The following is an 18,476-nucleotide window of genomic DNA, read 5'->3' as shown; positions in this document are numbered from 1 at the left end:
AAAGCCCTTCACCTAAGGCATGATGCTTTTCGCTAAGTTTGGTTGAAATTGGCCCAGTGGTTCTGGAAAAGAAGTCGAAAATGTAAAAAGTTTACAGACAGATAGACAGACGATCAGAAAAGCTCACTTGAGCTTTCAGCTCAGGTGAGCTAAAAAAGCCACGAAAACTGTCTGACCTATCATTAGTCCAAAAGCAGGTCAAGGATGGACCAATCCAGCTAAACTGCAAAGTGAACTTGTATTCCTCCGAGAGGAAACCTATGACTAAATATCAGGACAATATTTGTATCCATGATGAAAAAAAGCCTGGAAAACTGTTTGACCTATTTTTAGCTGAAAAGTAGGTCATGGATGGACCAATCCATCTGAAATGCAAACTGAACTTGTATTCCTCCAAGAAGAAGCCTTTGACTACATTTCTGGGCAATATCTGTATCCATAATGAATATGAAATGTGCATATAAACAGAGACTAATTGCTTCTATCAGCATCAGATTAGAGATTTTCTGTCGTTAAGCTGTTTGGGGGAGTACCTACCGTCTCTGTAATCTGAGAGGTACACTGGGAATCGTCTCTTCAAGTCCTCTTGTATTCCATGGAATAAGCTACATCTAAAGGAAGTCTTGAAAAAAAAAACCAATTCATTTATAACTACCCATAATTAAACGTGTTTCAAAACATCTGATTTGCAAGACTTGCAATCATGCACATTAAAGAATAAAATTAACGTAATCCCTAATTACAAACAAATTGAATTCAGCCCAACCTGAAATTAGATAATTTGATTTTGCTAAAACAAATGTCTCCCCAGCTCCCTAGATAGAAAGTACTCCAAATTACAACCCCCCCCCCCCCACAAATGTACTGCATGGTATTGAAGAGAAAACATGAGCAGGAACATAGACATTATGAACTCCACTTTGTGTACTGAGAAAAAAGATGGAGAAAAGATTTCATGTCAATGTGACCAATGTTAGTTTTGAATATGATACAAAAATAATGACTATTATGCTGAAGTACCAGTAGGAAAGTGATCATTACCTTTTACACGAAAAAAAACCCCTATAAAACACTCCTCTTTGATCCACTGTACATTGTCAGAAAATATTAGATCCCTGGGTCAGAACAATGTTAACATCATTAAATGATAATGAAGTATTGTACAAAATAAGCCATATAGGAAAAGTGTTCACAAGCTATTTCATATCCTCCATCTCTCTTAGATCCACTATAACTTTTAAGAAAATAATTGGATCCTCACGTCCCGACAATATGCACATCTACAAATGGCAATGAGGCATTGTACAAAGTTTCAAGTCCACCTGATAGTCCATACAGGAGGAGAAGCGTTCACAAGATTTTGTGACAGACAGATGGACTGCCTCTGGAAGAGCGGAGACATAACTACATTTCACTTGTTAACTTCTACTTGACATGTAATAATAAAGGATTCTTTCATTTTCAAAAATATTTTTGTTTCATATTTTGAATTAATTGGTTATCTTTCTGACAATTGAGATATGATAGAGGGAAGTACATGAAATTTTGAATGTTGTATATCACCTTTATATACATGTACATGTAATACATGCAGTACAGTTCTATAGACTGCCAATGGGGTCATCATAATCTAAAGGTATGGGAAATGTTGACAATGTTAAAAAATTAATCAATATGCAACTAAATGACATATACTTGGAAGCTTAAAGTAATGTATACCAGTATTCAATTCAACATCAGTCAGAACTACATACATTTTCTTTTTTTTTTGTTTTTTGTTTTGTATCATGCAACCTCTAATCGGTATTAAACAGATCTCGCTGCACTCGGCAATATGACGTCATATCTACTGACATTGTGACATATTCTGTTGCGAGCTAAGAGGCAGATTCAAGGGTTTACATTCAGTGTCCACAAGACCAGTAACCATGCAGAGTTACTGGTCCTGTACAGATTTGTCTATCCTTCTCATGACCAGCAGAATTTAACTTTTACTACTGTATCAAAAGATATTAAAATTCAAGTTTTGATAATTGATTTTGAATATTCGGAATATTATACAGTGATAAATCAGCGTCATCATTCTCAATGCATTGCCTTCTCTAAATTTTCTACGTTAATTCTTCTATGACAGACTCTCAATCTTCGAGATCATCCGGTACAAGGTGGGAATCTTGGGATATACATAGGCTAGAGTCCTAACTCATTCATAAAACAATTTTGTAATGAAATCGGAAATCATTTCTATTTTTTATTTATTTATTTTTTTACTATCTTAATCTGGTCTATTATAGGTGAAGGCCTTGTTTTTTCATAGAAAAAATTTCATTTGTTGGTCTCAGGCCATTGGACAGCCATTAAGATTGAACATCATTTACACTATTCAAAAATGTATCTAAACCACAACAAATCTATTTTTAATTGATTTTTAACAGATAGTATGCATCTCCATTTGGAGTAAAATATATCTTATTAACAATGGTTCAGATGTTAAGCACAGACTGGAAATGGTATATAGTTTTCTCACAATATCACCAGTGTCAGATCAACTTTACCCATGTGAGACAGCCATGTGAGATTTTTCTGTCTCACACTGCTGCGACGTCATTTGACTGTGACATCATATATTTTCTATGATTTACATTACACGGTGTATTGCTTTCTTTAAATTTTATTTTGATATAGCATGCTGGTGGACAACCTTTGGTTTTTAGATTACACTTTTAGTGTAAACCATTTTCAGGTATGCTCTTTCTGTCTATCTAATTAGTTTTTGCATTGAAGGTTAAATGAAGATATTGATTATTTTGAATTTTCTCGAAGCTCGTGAATTTATGCACTAAATTATGGGTAAAATGTGAGAAAAATAATCCTTCATTATTTACTCATGTGGGATAGGGAAATTCCACCTCTGGAAAAAGATTTGATGTCTAGGACGAGGCTTTGCCCTTGGTGGAATTTCCCTATCCCACACTCGTACTAATGAAGGATTCTATTAATCTAAACTGTGTCATTTTATTCAGGATCACCATATTTCATATTTGCTATCAAGGTGTCTGAGAAAATTGCCCTATTGATTTAGCTAAGTTTCTGCATGCTAACAAAAAAATTCTATGGGTTATCAAAAATTAGACCTATGAATTTCAGTAGAAAAATGGCACATTACACAGTAGTTAGTGGGGATTCTGAAGATGGCGAATTTAGAATTAGATAAATAATCCATTCACCCGATCATGATGTTCAGCAGAAAACACAGCCTTCTCCGAGGTCCAGTTTTTCTGCCTTTCGGCTAAGGTGTTAGTGTGGAACTCCAAAATTTTTTTAAATTCAGGCTCTGTGTTGGCTTCCAGCAACTTCATACGCAATTCTGGATCAGACATTATGGTGGAAAAAGTCCTTCCTGTCTCTAGTTCATTCTTTGTTCCTTTCTACAAAGAATAGTAAAATATGCAGACCAAAGGTTCATAATTTGAAATACATTTTTAGGCTGTTCCATTTTAACATATGGGGTACCAGGGGAAGGCAGTTTTTTAAAAATCTGTGGGTAGTTCACACTGGTGGGATACTGATTCTATGGTGGATGGCTTTTGCACAAAAATTGCTTCTATGGGTGGTTATTTTACAAACCATATACCAGGGTAATCTGTAAGAAAATAATCAGAAGAACACACGATTGACAGAGGCAATTTTGGCATTCTGTAAATTATGCTTGAAAGGGAATTGCAAGTATTGAATACTGAAATAAAGTTGATATCAAGATGAAAAAGTATTTTATGATGTATGATGAGGGGAAAAAACTGATTTGGGAATACCTTAAATTTTACTTTTCAAATAAATCAATTTCCTTTTATAAGTGCCTATAAAGCTTCATTATTTGCCTCTATAGGTGGAGTACCAAAATCACTTCTATGGGTGGTCATTTTAATTTTGAAGTGCCTTCTCCCAGTCCTACGTATGTTTTACTGGAATAGCCCTTAGATAAAACTAATTCTGTCAAAAGAAAATTAATTCATATTTTTAAAGTATGTGATTATTTTTCAAAAATCTACTGGTTCGGAATCATTTCCTTTGTTGATGTCCTTCAATGTAAAACTTATGTTTTCAGTTTTAGCATCTAGTTAAACTGTTCCAGCTCATTGTGTATTGGCTACTTTAAAACTGCTGCTTATACCTCTTTGGTGGGCGTCAGAACAACAATCACAAAGTGGACCTCTTGGCTGGACGTACCCAGGTTTGCGGGGTGGTGCAGGCGAGCTATTCCTACATGTCTGGACTGGATGGAAGGAATGCTGGCACTGGAAAAGTATCATTTAAATTTCTATTAGATTACATATTGGATAGCTTACTCTTTGTGAATAATTTTGCAAATTTCATTTTGTAATTATTATGCATATTATCTTAAATTGTTGAAAGATTACCAAAACATTTTTTTTTCATAAAATATTTCTATGGGTGGAAAAGGAATGTCCTTGAAAATCACATACATATAAAATGTTAATTTTGACCTGTTTTGATGTCCACTTCTTTTTATTTGAGTAACAAATTACCCTGACCTCAAACTTGGAAGTCTGAAGAGATCAACCTTGGAAAGACAGTCAAATGATATATAACTCCAGCAACAGAGTTGGGGGGGGGGGGGGGGGGGGGGGTCTCTGCTTGACTTGAACCCATGATCAACAGTTCAGCAGTCAACACATGTTCTTACTGAGCTACTCAGAAAGGCAAATAGATCTAAACAAAATATACAAATATTGCTAATATTTGTATTTCCATTCTTGTTTTGAAAGGAAAAGTCAGCCATTATGACAATCTAGCATCCCTTAAAATCACCAAACTTCACACACAGTCTAAATTGCCATTTCATGAAGAACACTTTAATGTCAAGCAAATTGAACTCTACTATAGGACAAATGGTCTCTGGGTCACAAATGGTTTCTTCTTTTCACACTTTTAAAGGCATAGGGTCGAAGACATTGGTAAAAAAAAATTATATTTCAAAAAGGTGGCAAAATTAAAGATCATAACTAAAAAATCACGAAACGTTCTTCAGAATGTTTACAAATACATAGGATACAATTGTAATTACAAAATATTTCCCTGTTCTCATTAGCCTAAACTGGTACCCTGTTGACTCTGCATCTCTTATGTTTGTGTGTAGCCACCAATCAGTGGGGTACCAGTTTAATATACACCTCCAGACAAACATATAATAAAGGACTAAAATGTCAAAATGACTTCAATTTCAAAGCACTGCAACTACAGATAACTCATAATTAATACTCGGCATAATCATGTTATTCGCTCCGTGCAGCAAATTAATTTGAAATGTTTGGTTTATAAGTGTTAACTATTGACTTTTTATAATCAAGCTATTTATTCCATTTATAAAAGCAAAAATTATTCATTCACATTTACAGAATAAATGCTATAATTAAGTACGTAGAATACATGCTCATTCACTCCGCGGAGCGAATAACATGATTATGCCTAATACTCAAAAGTTTTTTTTTTAGTTCTTCTTGCAAAATATTGTGATGTCATTTTTGAAATAAAGACTCTATGCCTTTAAAACTGTCAAAGAAGCATAAGACATCTTCCACCATCCCTATCTTCATCTCTTACCCTTTTATTCAGAATGATTTTTGTATTTGTACACAAACAGGGATATTCCAAAATGAAAACTGATTTCGGGATTGTAAATTATAAAAATTTAGACAATGTTTTAAACATGAACTGCACATATTGATGTACAAACATTTAAGTGGAACATGGAATGCACACCCTTGTTGATAGCAGAAGCTACATGAATTTATAAAACACCGTCATTTACTGAATTCAGTATAGCTGTACATGCAGTAGCATAATTATTATCAACATCATATTTTATGGTTGAAGAATTCTAAACAATATCTCTGCAATCTTACAGAGCACAAATCCAATTCTGATCATAGTCAAATCCCCCTCCTTCTGAAATACTGGTACACTGCAAGGTTCTGCTCAGCTGATGAACTGAAAAACAGGCAGGCACAACCAGAGATATTCAAAACATCATATTTTAGTATATGCAATTTTTTTAAAACATCTAATTTAGTTCACAGTGTTAAAGTGCATGCATATTGTAATTTGTTTTAAGTTTTTATGTTCAAATATTGCTCTCTTTCATACTTCTGATAATATCAAAATGTTTAAAAAGCAATGTAAAGTGTCACCAACTGAGGAAAAAGTGTCATAGTATACAAAAAAAAACCCTTAGAAACAAGTATATTAGTCTCTGATGATTGACTGACAAAACTTAGTGATGTTTTCCTTGAGACCCTGAATTTTTCATTTACTAGTAACTGGATTCTAATACATCAATCAAATAAAGATAATAAGATGCAATGTTCTTTGTATTGTTAGATGAATACATTATGATGAATTTCCAAAGGTAAATCACACTTTGCATTTTATATGACCTTAACCTTACTTACCACAATCATGGGTGAAGAGGGCAGATCTGGCCTGGTCGAAACTGTGTTTACTGCCTGAGCTATCCAACAGCTTGTGAAGTATTTCATCAATAATTTCATCCAAACTGACTTTGTTCAGGTCGAGGATTAAAACTGTCTTTTTCAAGAAGTTTTGAACATCCATTGAAGCTCTGACCTCCATTGAAAAGTCCTTCATTGGTAATTTCTGAGATAAAATCAAAAAGATTGATTTCATATCCTAATTTCATTAAAATATATCTGTCTAAAGATTGATCAAGCAATCAAATTCAGATTATTTTAGAAAATATAAATCAGATGCATATTTTTGTAAACATTACATTGGAAATAAATCATTCATTTTCAAAAATAGAATTTTAATAATCTTCAAACTGAGATAAACTTACTAGATATCTTTTTATTTTACGAAAATCAACCATCTGAATTTGAGTGTTGCTGTATCCTTTTTGTGGTTGCACTTTTGGTCAGCTGAGATTGTCAGAACTCCACAAAGCTCAGAGGGAATGTTTTATAATTTGCTAATTTTCCTGTCATTTATATTTATTTTGGTCTCCTCGTATCATATTGCTACTAAATTCATGTTTTAAAAGAGAAAACTACACACATTCCAAGATAAACCCCCAGAGTATTTCAAATTCTTCCAAGTTATTTCATCATAGGGAAGATTTCTTTACAGCATTTTTTGCAATTAATGATCTTGAGTCGTTCTAAGATATATATTTATAGAAAACTTTACATTGTATGGTCTTAATTGTTCATTGAGAAAAATGTTAATTTGCATTGCAGATGCAGTGTTGAAATGTGGAAAGGGTTCACTCTCATCAAATACACATGGATTAATAGTAGAGAAAGTTACATTCTGTTTTGTACATACCTCATGCTTGGAGTACATAAGGGTCAATCCTGACTCATCTAAAAATATGGTACATTAACAGTTAGTTAAGTAATTTTCATACAATAAGGATATACAGCAACCCATGTGAAGCTTAAAACTTCAAAGGTTTCTTGTTTATAGATTAACAACAGTCAGATATTTATGATATAAACATTCTGGAGTGTTATTTTCAATCAAAATTACCCACTGTTGTTTAATATCAGCAATCAATTCAATAAATCACTCTTTTCTGAGCGAGGAATTCCGAAACAGCTATTTCATATCTCAAAGTGTGCAATTAAATGATCATATATAATGTAAGTATTCACTTCCTTTCATGCAAATCTTAATGCTTTAGCAAATGTGATCAAAGTATATATATTTTATCATTTCATAACCTATGGAAATGTATTATTGCTTTCAAATAAATATACCAGTATTAGAAATGCAATCAATATTATCTGATGCAAAGACATGAAAATTACACTGACCTTGACTGGAAAACTATAAATTGACTTTCCTCTAATGTCAAGGTCATTTCAGGAAAATTATATTTATTTGTCTCTTACTTTCAATTTTATGATAAATGACAGCAAATGAGTTCTGTTTCTCCATTTTTCATGCTAACTTTGATTCACAAACACCGAATTTCTGTAGTTGATGGGTCATTTTCTAATTGATTAATCTTACCGTCATCGGAGTCTGCACTCTTCCAGCTCGTTCTATCACTAGACTTCCCATCTTCTAAATCAGCAAATGATGCAAAAATCATGCACAAAATAATTTGACATAAAACAATAAAGCAACTTTAGCACTATATTAAAAACAAAATAAAAAATCTGGGTTTTTTTAGGGTCTGTAAAGGGCCGAAAAGCAGGTATTTTTCCTATCTTAAACTTTGAAATTTCCAAACAATGAAAACTAATCAAAGCAGGGTAGCCTCATTGTTCATAAATCTCATTCACAGGCCTACAGATTACAATTTTTGCTTCAAAATTGTTCTGTAAATGAGGTAAGCTTTGACCACATTTAAAGTCAGGAGTCCAATTATACCTTAAAGGTCATAGGAAACGATTTTCAAAATAATTTGTTTTGCACGAAAATGTGTTCTTCTTTAATTACTTAACATTATGCAAATAAGTCATTCAGAAAATATTGTAAGGTAACAGACGCTACAGACCGTCAAATGTTGCTGTGGTGTGAAGTATCAAAATAGTAAGACGACTTATTTCCCTTGCTTGATGACGTCAAAAGAGACGAGCCTGACGCAAATGTGTATTTGTTTATACTAGCAACTGCGGGTTTTAGCCGTCAAAATGTTCAATGTGCTTACATTCAACTGTAATGTAGCAAATCAGGTATTTCTATATACTTTTGTCTAAATGATCCAACGTTCAGAAAGTCTTGGGTGTGAAATCTACACTGAGAACACAGAACTCGAAGTTGTTTGACAATCATTTTACGCGATTGTAAACGGGGGTTGATGTGGATCAGTTTCGTTATTGTATACACTCTACTTTGGCAAAAACTAATGGGTTTATGTAATTAAATTTTCGACCAGATGCAGTTCTAACTATTTCCAACTACAGACCAACTGCAAGCATGGCGAAGACGAGAAAATTCTGCAAAATGTTGACTGTATAATGACGGTAGTACAGATATTTATAATTTAGTATTTAAACACGATCTGATTTGTTTAAAATGAAATTTGACTATGAAATAGTCATATGAAGCTCTTCTGATCAGAATCTTTTTCTCTGAATATATAAGTAAATAAATTGAAGATGAATAGGTCTACTAACTTTATATGTTGAAAGTTGCATTATCAGTTGCACGTTGGTTTCCGTATTGGGGTCAAAATTCAAAACAAAAAATTAATTAACGGCCGAAGATTTTGAACAATCAGTCGGTTTTCCTCGGGTACCCGTAAGTTAATTGCGGGGCTGGACTAATTTTAGGCAGGTGTAAAGCCCCAAGCCCGAGGGAACCCTGCTAGCTTGTATATACCGTCCCAAATACACGGGGTGTTATCTGTGTTACCTGCATTACCTGTACGTTTTTATAAGATTGAAAAATTCATGGGAGTCATTTCTCTTGCACAGGTTAATAGAAACGTTGATAATTAAATCTAATGAATCAACATGTAAAACTTAAAGTTCTATAAATTTATTTTGTATAAATGAGAACGTTAGCTATTGATAAATTAAGCAGATTATTCTTTTTTCTAAGTTTTCTTGTATCCATTTGACTGCCTACTGGGTATCCGACGATGTATGACGGCCAAACATACAGTTTCCGATGGGAGTTCCAGTGTACTATGCAGATTTTCTGGCTATGTACAGCTTACGAACTGATCATCGTCCCACACCCCACGATGACTCAACATATTCCAAAACTGTTTAAATTAGAAAGTTTTATTCTGTTTGGATTAGTTTTTCTGGACCGCACACCAGAATTCTTTGGCTATCTAAAGTTGTCTGTGTGACTCGTCCAAAATGCATGGCCAACAAAAACAGTCAGGACATTCGGATTTTTTGACAGTTCCTTCAATAACTGGTCCAGACGAAGAATTCGTTCTTCCTCTGGTTTCCAGTTCCAACCATTATGCGCAAAAAAGAGCCCTTATAGCGGCTAATGTGATGGTAAATTATTCTTTTTATCGGCCCTAATGTCGCAAATTTTATTATAACAGAATGTTAAAGCAATTTATATATATCATTATATTCACCTTTTAAACTAAAATAGCTCACGATACTTGTAAAAATCCTATGAAAATAAATTCAAAATATGGCGCTCACGCACGATGTGTGCAAAGGAAATTCCGATCTGGCTATACAATATATCCGAGTCAGGGTGGGACTTTGGCACATAAAACCAAAGGGGGATGAGGGGGTACCCACCTTTCTTGTCAGTCAACCTTCAATTTGACCCCCCCCCCCGGGAACAAAAACCCCGATGCTGCGTCACCATGTCTGCAAGGGGTTATAAATAGCGCAAGTAATAGCTATCTATATTTCTCTTATTGTCATCAGAGAATGTACTATGAAATTATCATACATTTATCATTAACCAGTCAGTATTATTTCAAGTCAACCGATTCGGAATAAATAGGACCTCAAGTGATTGATCTTCTTGTTCGTCCTCCAATGAAAAATCGTCAATGTGGCTGGCATTTGCATTAATTTTGAGTTCAAAGTGATATCCTTGCATAACAAACTATGGTTCCCCATTCAAAAACTCCTCCAGTTGCGAATAAATCGTCTATGAATGTGCTTTTGTTTTGATTCGCAAATCTGAGTGTGGTCTCTTATGACGTCACAAATTCATGAAATCAGGAACGATAATCAGGTAACGATTTTCTATTCGACTACCTTTGCACTTCAATATCTTCGAGTTAATATCATTATTAATCTTAAAAAAGCATTTTTATGAGGAGTCTATGAAACAAAGTTGATAATTATGGAGAGACCTTTAATGCACTGATTTGAGGTTTTTTCCCCCTACTTCTTGGCGTATGAAAATTTTCCCAATTTCAAGCAAATGTCACTATTTTTTCCCCAATTGGAAAGGTCCAGACCCCAAATATCAAAACCTAAAAACATCCCTGAAAATATGGCCTACTATTTTAGACAGTGAGTTATGAGGGGAAAATATGCAATAAAATGATAGTGTTTTTAAAACACTAGTAAAACTCTAATGTTGTACAAAATATACACAACCAACATGCACATGTTGTAGTTTGGGCTATTTACGGACCATGGATATCGGCCTGGATAGGTCAGTGGTTAGAGCACCAATGCAGGGGTACCGGGTTCGATGCACGGTCCAACTCATAGATTTTCTCCTCTCCAGTACACTACAGTTGGTGCCATTAATCATCCCTGCACTGCAGGTTGTCCTGCCAGGGGCAAAAAGAATCTGGGTTGTGTGTCTTCGAGGACAAAGACAAATCAAAGGAAGGAGGAAAGTTATAGTTAGGGCTACTGTATAGAAGGAAAATATCTCACGGTGAAAATATTCGCTATATTCATGGTCTAGACAAATATCACAAATTTAAAAAGCCGTCAATAAGTTTTATTAAAAAGAGGTGTCCTTGTTTTTAGTTCACTTAGGCTACCTGAAAATAACGGGCTTTTACGTAGTCTGTATACAAGACACCAACCTAAATATGTAGCCATCTATGATTATGTAGTGACTGTATTTCAGTTACTTTTAATGGCCTACATTTTTGCAGTTAATCCCCTTACACCAGAAGTTGGGGGCATGCTTATGATTGCAGTCCTAAGCTTCACATTAAACAGTATTAACAAATAGTATATAATAAAGCTTATGTTACTTCTTTATTAACAAGTTGGAATATATCTATGACAAAAACAGCATTTAATTTCATGGATTTTCTGGTGAAATTTTTTTAAAACATGCACTTCGTCAAATTGTGGAGTGGTGGAAAGGGGGAGGGGGTGTTATAGGTGTATTTGACGTTTATTTCTGTTCAAATTATGCAATTAATACCGAGGATTTCAGAAGTAATCTGTTTTAGAATCAACAGACTCCTAGAATTAAAAGCATAATGAAAGCATGTGATACAACCAGGCACGTAGCATCGTTTATAAAGGGGGTGTGGAAGAAGTTGACTTCATGATATTGCCTGAAAATTTAGACAAGTAAATAAAACAAGAGATGTTTGTAAAACACATATGCCCCCCCATGGTGCAAAATTGAAAAGGGTTATACACACACATCATTTAATTGATAGTAGTATCATCAATTCAAAATATTGAGCAAACAATATCTTCCTATGTCAAGAGTGAATTGACCATGTGACCTAAAAATCAATAGGGGTCATCTACTTCTTATGCTGTACCAGTGTACCAAGTTTGGTGTCAATCAAGCAAATAATTCTTAAAATATAGGAGACAATATATTACGATATCCAATTCAACAATTGACTTTTGACCTCAAAATCAATATGGGTCATCTTCTCCTGAAGATGTACCAGTGTACTAAGTTTGATGTCTGTCAAGCAAAAGGGTTATCAAGATATTGAGTGGACAGTATATTACTACGTCCAGTTTGACCCCTGACCTTTGACCATGTGACCTCAAAATCAATAGGAGTCATCTTCTCCTGAAGATGTACCAGTGTACCAAGTTTGATATCTGTCAAGCAAAGGGTTCTCAAGATACTGAATGGACAGTATATTCCTATGTCCAGTTTGACCCTTGACCTTTGACCATATGACCTCAAAATCATTAGAGGTCATCTACTCCTTAAGATGTACCAGTGTGCCAAGTTTGATGTCTTTCAAGCAAAAGGTTCTCAAGATATTGAGCGGACATTATATTCCTATGTCCAGACTATGTTGACCCTTGACCTGAAAAACAATAGGGGTCCTCTTCTACTCATAACCAACTCACATATGAAATATCATTATCATCAAGTGAATGGTTCTCAAGATATTGAGCGGACAACATGTGGTCTACCGACCGACCGACAGGTGCAAACCAATATGCCCCTCTTCTTTGAAGGGGGGTGGGGGGGGGGGGGGGCATTAAAAAAATCTAAAGCTTAAAAAGGAAGGCGGCAAGGGTTAATCTTTCAGTACCATTCATTGGTTAAATTTTACAATACCACTACCATTCACGACAATGCTGGTTTTTTTATTAAAGTGGTGGTGGGGGGGGGGGAGGGGGGATCCTAACTATAGATCTATCCCTGCACGTATGTATTAGAGGGGGCAGACCCATTCTTGCTACGAGTCTGATAATTGTTTTTGTGCTCATTTGAGTAACTGAAGTGCAAGAAGAGGTGTAAGTTGATGTACACAAAATCTAACTTTCAAAAGATTGAATCACACCAAAAAATATTTTGACAAAAATATTACACGAGAGATACCAATTCAAGATAATTAACATGCTTTGTGTATTGGCACAGGTGTACATTTAGTAACAAGTAGTTTTGTTCAATATGAAATGATATATTGATAATGTACATGTATGCATTGGTTGTACATTTGTTTTTAGGCATATCTTATTGCATGTTTTTTGTGTTTTGGTTGTCAAAAATATTGATAAAAATTAATAATGAAGAATTGCTGCTATACAAAGGACATCATGATTCTGATCTAAAGAAATTGAGGACAAGTTAATATTAACATACTCTGTTACATTGCTTGCGAGAAAACCACACAAGGGACACATATAAAATAAATGTAATCAGTGACTAAAGTATTTTGTTCAGTTATACTATTTTTAAGTCATTACACTTAATTCTTAGAAAAATTCCTTAGCTGGCAATTGATTGCAATCAAAAGTTGTAAATTTTTTATTTATTTCTTATATGACACCATCAACTGAGGACTGCAATATGCTGTGCACCCTCTGTAATCAGGGGAAAATAACTCACAAAGCACTTTGAAAAATGCAGGCCATTGCCATGTATTTTTTTTAAATTCTCACTACTCAAATCAGTAATGATTTAAATGTTTTCATTTTTTAATCACCCCTTTATTATAGAGTATGAGCCAACTCTTGTTGTTTGATCAATCAAAACACAAGCAGCCTCCACATGGATTCACATGCGTGTACAGCCCCCCCCCCCCCCCCCCCCCCCCCCCCCCCCCCTCTGTAATCAGGGGAAAATAACTCACAAAGCACTTTGAAAAATGCAGGCCATTGCCATGTATTTTTTTTAAATTCTCACTACTCAAATCAGTAATGATTTAAATGTTTTCATTTTTTAATCACCCCTTTATTATAGAGTATGAGCCAACTCTTGTTGTTTGATCAATCAAAACACAAGCAGCCTCCACATGGATTCACACGCGTGTACATCAGATCAATTAGCACTAGACTACTTTTCTTGACTCATCAAATTACCCCTTTTTAAATTACTTTGCTTTCCTTGAATACTCAATTTAATCTATTCATCTTGTAATAAACACTTTAAAAACATACATGTATCTAAAACGGAAGAATCGCTTTTCATATTGTAAGGAAACAAAGATTTTTTCTGGTAGAACGCACTCCCGTTTTGACATGGTTTGTCACCATGCTGTATTAATCTCGATCTTTTACATGCTTTAATATGTTTCTATTTCATAAAGCGCTTAAATGACTTTGATCTTTAAAAGTTAATAATTTTCTAGATCGAATTTTGACGAAACGATTTTTTTTTACCGATTATCGTTTTTGACCGTATTTTCGCGACCAATCACCATAAAACGTATTTTTTTAACTTTTACCGTAAAAAATACGGCGAAAACGTACAAGTAAACAGGTCTGCCAAAGGGGAATGACTCGTGACACCTAGGCTGAAAAATCCTAAAACATGTATCTCCGCGGCCTAACGCTCTCAGCTTAATAAACATGTAGACTGAAATTATGCATTGGTTATTTACCATAGATACTCTAAATAGTTTATCAAAAGGAAATATTAAAAGTGTCGATCCGGACAGTCGAGTTTAACTGTGATATAACAGACTTGACCCCCCACCGACACTGATGAATGACTGGATCAATACCTCTTTTTGTTCATCTACTTCTTTGCCAAAACTAATGAATGTTCTAGTATCTAAACCCCCTGAGAGTTGCTTAGTTACTGAACTGAATACCGCTCCCATCTTCAGGGGGAAAATGGAGTTGTCTCTCTTTGATACAACATGATGTGTTAAAATACAGACCGTGGAAAGGGGGTATAGTGATTCAAATCTGCGAAATCATGAACCCGCGATTGTGTCTAAACAAGAAAAACCATGATATCGCCTGGATAGCTCAGTGGTTAGAGCACCTGACTAAGTAATGCAGGGGTCCCAGGTTCGATTCCCAGTCCAGCCAAAGATCTTATTCTTTCCTATACTACAATACTACACACATTAGAACTACTCTACTTTTATCTATTCTAACCAGGCAAATAAAAAATTACACCTATGAACTAACAATTACAAACTTTCAAAAGAATATTTTTTTTTTCTAATAGCTTTTCAAAACATATATAAACATATAAGACAACTTTCATCCTTGCATTCACACAGTTGGGAAGAATAATTAATAATAACATGAGTAACATTTTAAAGTAACAGCAATTAAATCATTTGAAAAATTAAGTTATTCAAAAGACATTTCCATTTTGACCACCTTTTCAGAAAGACATTTGTGTTATAAAGACTTTTTTCATGTGAACAGTATAATTGTAAATATATCATTAAATGTAAAAGGTAAACCTTTCCTAGAGAATGGAAATATACATCTCTTGACCAACATAGTAATAAGATTAATAATATTTCCATGCTCAGTCAATAGGCCAAATATTATTGTTTGTGAATCAAATTGCACTCTTTTCCCTGTCTTTTGCAATATCCAAAAGACAGGCATGACCAAATTCTGGCAACAATCTAACTCTTTAATCAATATTCTAATGGCTATGGACTGATAGGATTTTAAAGTTTGGTTTAATGTCAGATGTCGAACATCCGGCCAAGATCTCAGTATTGCTTTCTTAAGCCCTTCATAATAGGTAAAAGATATCTTAACTAAATGTTCATTGCAGATATGTTCAAACTTAATGAAATCACCATCTTTATCTAATACATCTGAGACTAAATGAAAGCCTTTGTCACACAGTTTCTTATAAAATGTTGTTTTATTTTGTATCTTAATTTTGTCATTGTACCATAAGGGTTCAAGAAGAACTTCATGCAAGTTTTTAAGTTGAACAATATTGATAAATTCAGCAAAGTAAAGTTACCTTCCAAAAAATATTACTGGTAGAGAAATTTAAAAGAATCTTTGTAGTGACAATTATCTTTAAAATCATTAACTTACCTACATATGGATCATCAAACTTGATACCACTAATTGTGCTCCGACTTCCAAACACAGAGCATTTCCTTTGACTGGGAGACAAGTGGTGGTTATCACTGGCCTGACAGGTCAGGGTGGCCACTGGAAGGGCCCCGTCACTTTTGTGTCTCCTCCGGGATGATTCTGGACTAGTCAGGTGACCATTAGGTGGGATTAGGGTATTACCAGACATATCTATAGAAAGTGTATGAGGAGTATGAGGGTTAGGTTGGCAGCCTTTCCTCTGGTATGGAGGGGGTGGACCTTCGTCTGTAAAGCTGGCCACTGTTAATTCCACATCATTAGTAAGGGGTGTGTCCTCCATAACTGAAATCTATTGATACCTAAAAAATAAACCATTACTATGAAGTTTCTGTTGTTTCTATAAATTATGAGGATTTCATATCCATCTTTTGGTAAAATGACAAAATGAGCCCAACTTTCTACCAACTATTAAAGGGTAACATGATCTAATACAATTTGACCAAAAATTAAAGTATATGTCCTTTAGTATTGATGATAAAAGACCATGTAAGGCCTAACAATCAAGATTATTCCAATGCATACAAAAAATACCAGGTCTACCACAGATTTACATATACCACTGTTTACATATACCACAGATTTACATACCACAGATTTACATATACCATAGATTTATATATATACCACAGATTTATATATACCACAGATTTACATATATACCACAGATTTACATATACCACAGATTTACATATACCACAGATTTATATATACCACAGATTTACATATACCATAGATTTATATATACCACCAATTTACATACCATAGATTTACATATACCACTATTTACAAATACCACAGATTTATATATACCACTGTTTACATATACCACAGATTTACATACCACAGATTTACATATACCATAGATTTATAAATACCACAGATTTACATACCACAGATTTACATATACCACTATTTACAAATACCACAGATTTACATATACCACAGATTTATGTATACCACATATTTACATATACCACAGCTTTATATATACTACAGATTTACAAATACCACAGATTTACATATACCACAGATTTATGTATACCACATATTTACATATACCACAGCTTTATATATACCACAGATTTACAAATACCACAGATTTACATATACCACTGTTTACATATATTACAGATTTACATATACCACTGTTTACATATATCACAGATTTACATATACCACTGTTTACATATATCACAGATTTACATATACCACTGTTTACATATATCACAGATTTACATATACCACTGTTTACATTTATCACAGATTTACATATACCACAGATTTACAACTATGTAAGACTCGAAAGTGCTATGGTCACTCTAAAGCGCGATGTTCACTCCAAAGTGCGATGGTCTGCGCCAAAGTGAAATGGTTTGTTAATGTTAGGGACACCAAAGTGCGATGGTCACGCCAAAGTCTAATGGTGTGGGTTCAGTAACATTTGTGATGTCACTTCATTGTGAAGTCATTCTTAATATCTTTCAAAATAAAACAGAAGACATGCAACGTCAGTTTGCACCAATGAAGGTTCTTTCTGCTGCAGTGCTGACACCAACTTCTTCAAGATGTATTCGAGGATGGCAAGGGCGTTTAAGATTGACATGGACGACATCAATGGCAAGGCTTACACTGTTGAGGATTGTGAGAGCGGCAAAGTACATTTGTTGTTGAACTATCTACTTTGCCCAAACATTCTTTTATTACTTGTGACGTACACATGATAAAATCCTGGGGATATTTTATAATGCAAAACATTCTATACGATTTCGCATTGGAAAATTTTGTGTTTAATAACACGACAACTAAACAGTAATGAAATAAGTCCTTATCCTTATTTTTTGTGCATGGATTTTGCACTGATATTTTGGTGAAACAACACACGGTTGGTACAATCTATACCAAAACACTGTGTCGTTTACAAACCAATGGACTTCGGCGTGTCACTCCATCGCACTTTGGCACATTAGTATGCACCATTGGACTTTGTCGTGTTGAAACCATCACACTTTGGCGCATTCATTTCACACCATCACACTTTAGCGTGTCAGACCATCGCACTTTGGTACATGAGTGTGGACCATCGCACTTTGGCGTGTCATACCATCGGGGTTTAGCTCAGACTATCGCACTTTGGCATGACCATCACACTTTAGAGTCCTACATATATACCACAGATTTTTATATACACCAGATTTACATATACCACAGATTTATATCTATCTATCTATC

The 18,476-nt window shown here is 34.4% G+C and overlaps 1 protein-coding gene across 6 annotated transcripts in view; it reads right to left on the bottom strand.

Annotated features, from left to right (window-relative positions):
- LOC125679486 (solute carrier family 4 member 11-like) overlaps positions 1–18,476 on the bottom strand; it is a 141,576-nt gene that overhangs the window by 77,373 nt on the left and 45,727 nt on the right. For all 6 annotated transcript variants that reach the window (XR_008800003.1, XM_048918748.2, XM_048918745.2 and 3 more), the window contains exons 2-9: positions 16,185–16,546; positions 8,053–8,106; positions 7,363–7,400; positions 6,471–6,675; positions 5,925–6,009; positions 4,172–4,295; positions 3,228–3,428; positions 538–622 (exon numbers count right to left, since the gene is read on the bottom strand). Coding sequence is in view for 5 of the 6 variants with exons in the window: in XM_048918748.2 (XP_048774705.1) it covers positions 538–622; positions 3,228–3,428; positions 4,172–4,295; positions 5,925–6,009; positions 6,471–6,675; positions 7,363–7,400; positions 8,053–8,106; positions 16,185–16,527 (1,135 nt within the window). In the remaining variant the exon portion in view is untranslated. The remainder of the gene's footprint in view (positions 1–537; positions 623–3,227; positions 3,429–4,171; positions 4,296–5,924; positions 6,010–6,470; positions 6,676–7,362; positions 7,401–8,052; positions 8,107–16,184; positions 16,547–18,476) is intronic.

This window comes from Ostrea edulis, chromosome 2 (genome assembly GCF_947568905.1).
Source record: "Ostrea edulis chromosome 2, xbOstEdul1.1, whole genome shotgun sequence".
In the NCBI taxonomy this organism is placed as follows: domain Eukaryota; kingdom Metazoa; phylum Mollusca; class Bivalvia; order Ostreida; family Ostreidae; genus Ostrea; species Ostrea edulis.
Note: the sequence above shows the minus strand (reverse complement) of the source record. Positions and strands in the feature narration are given on the sequence as shown.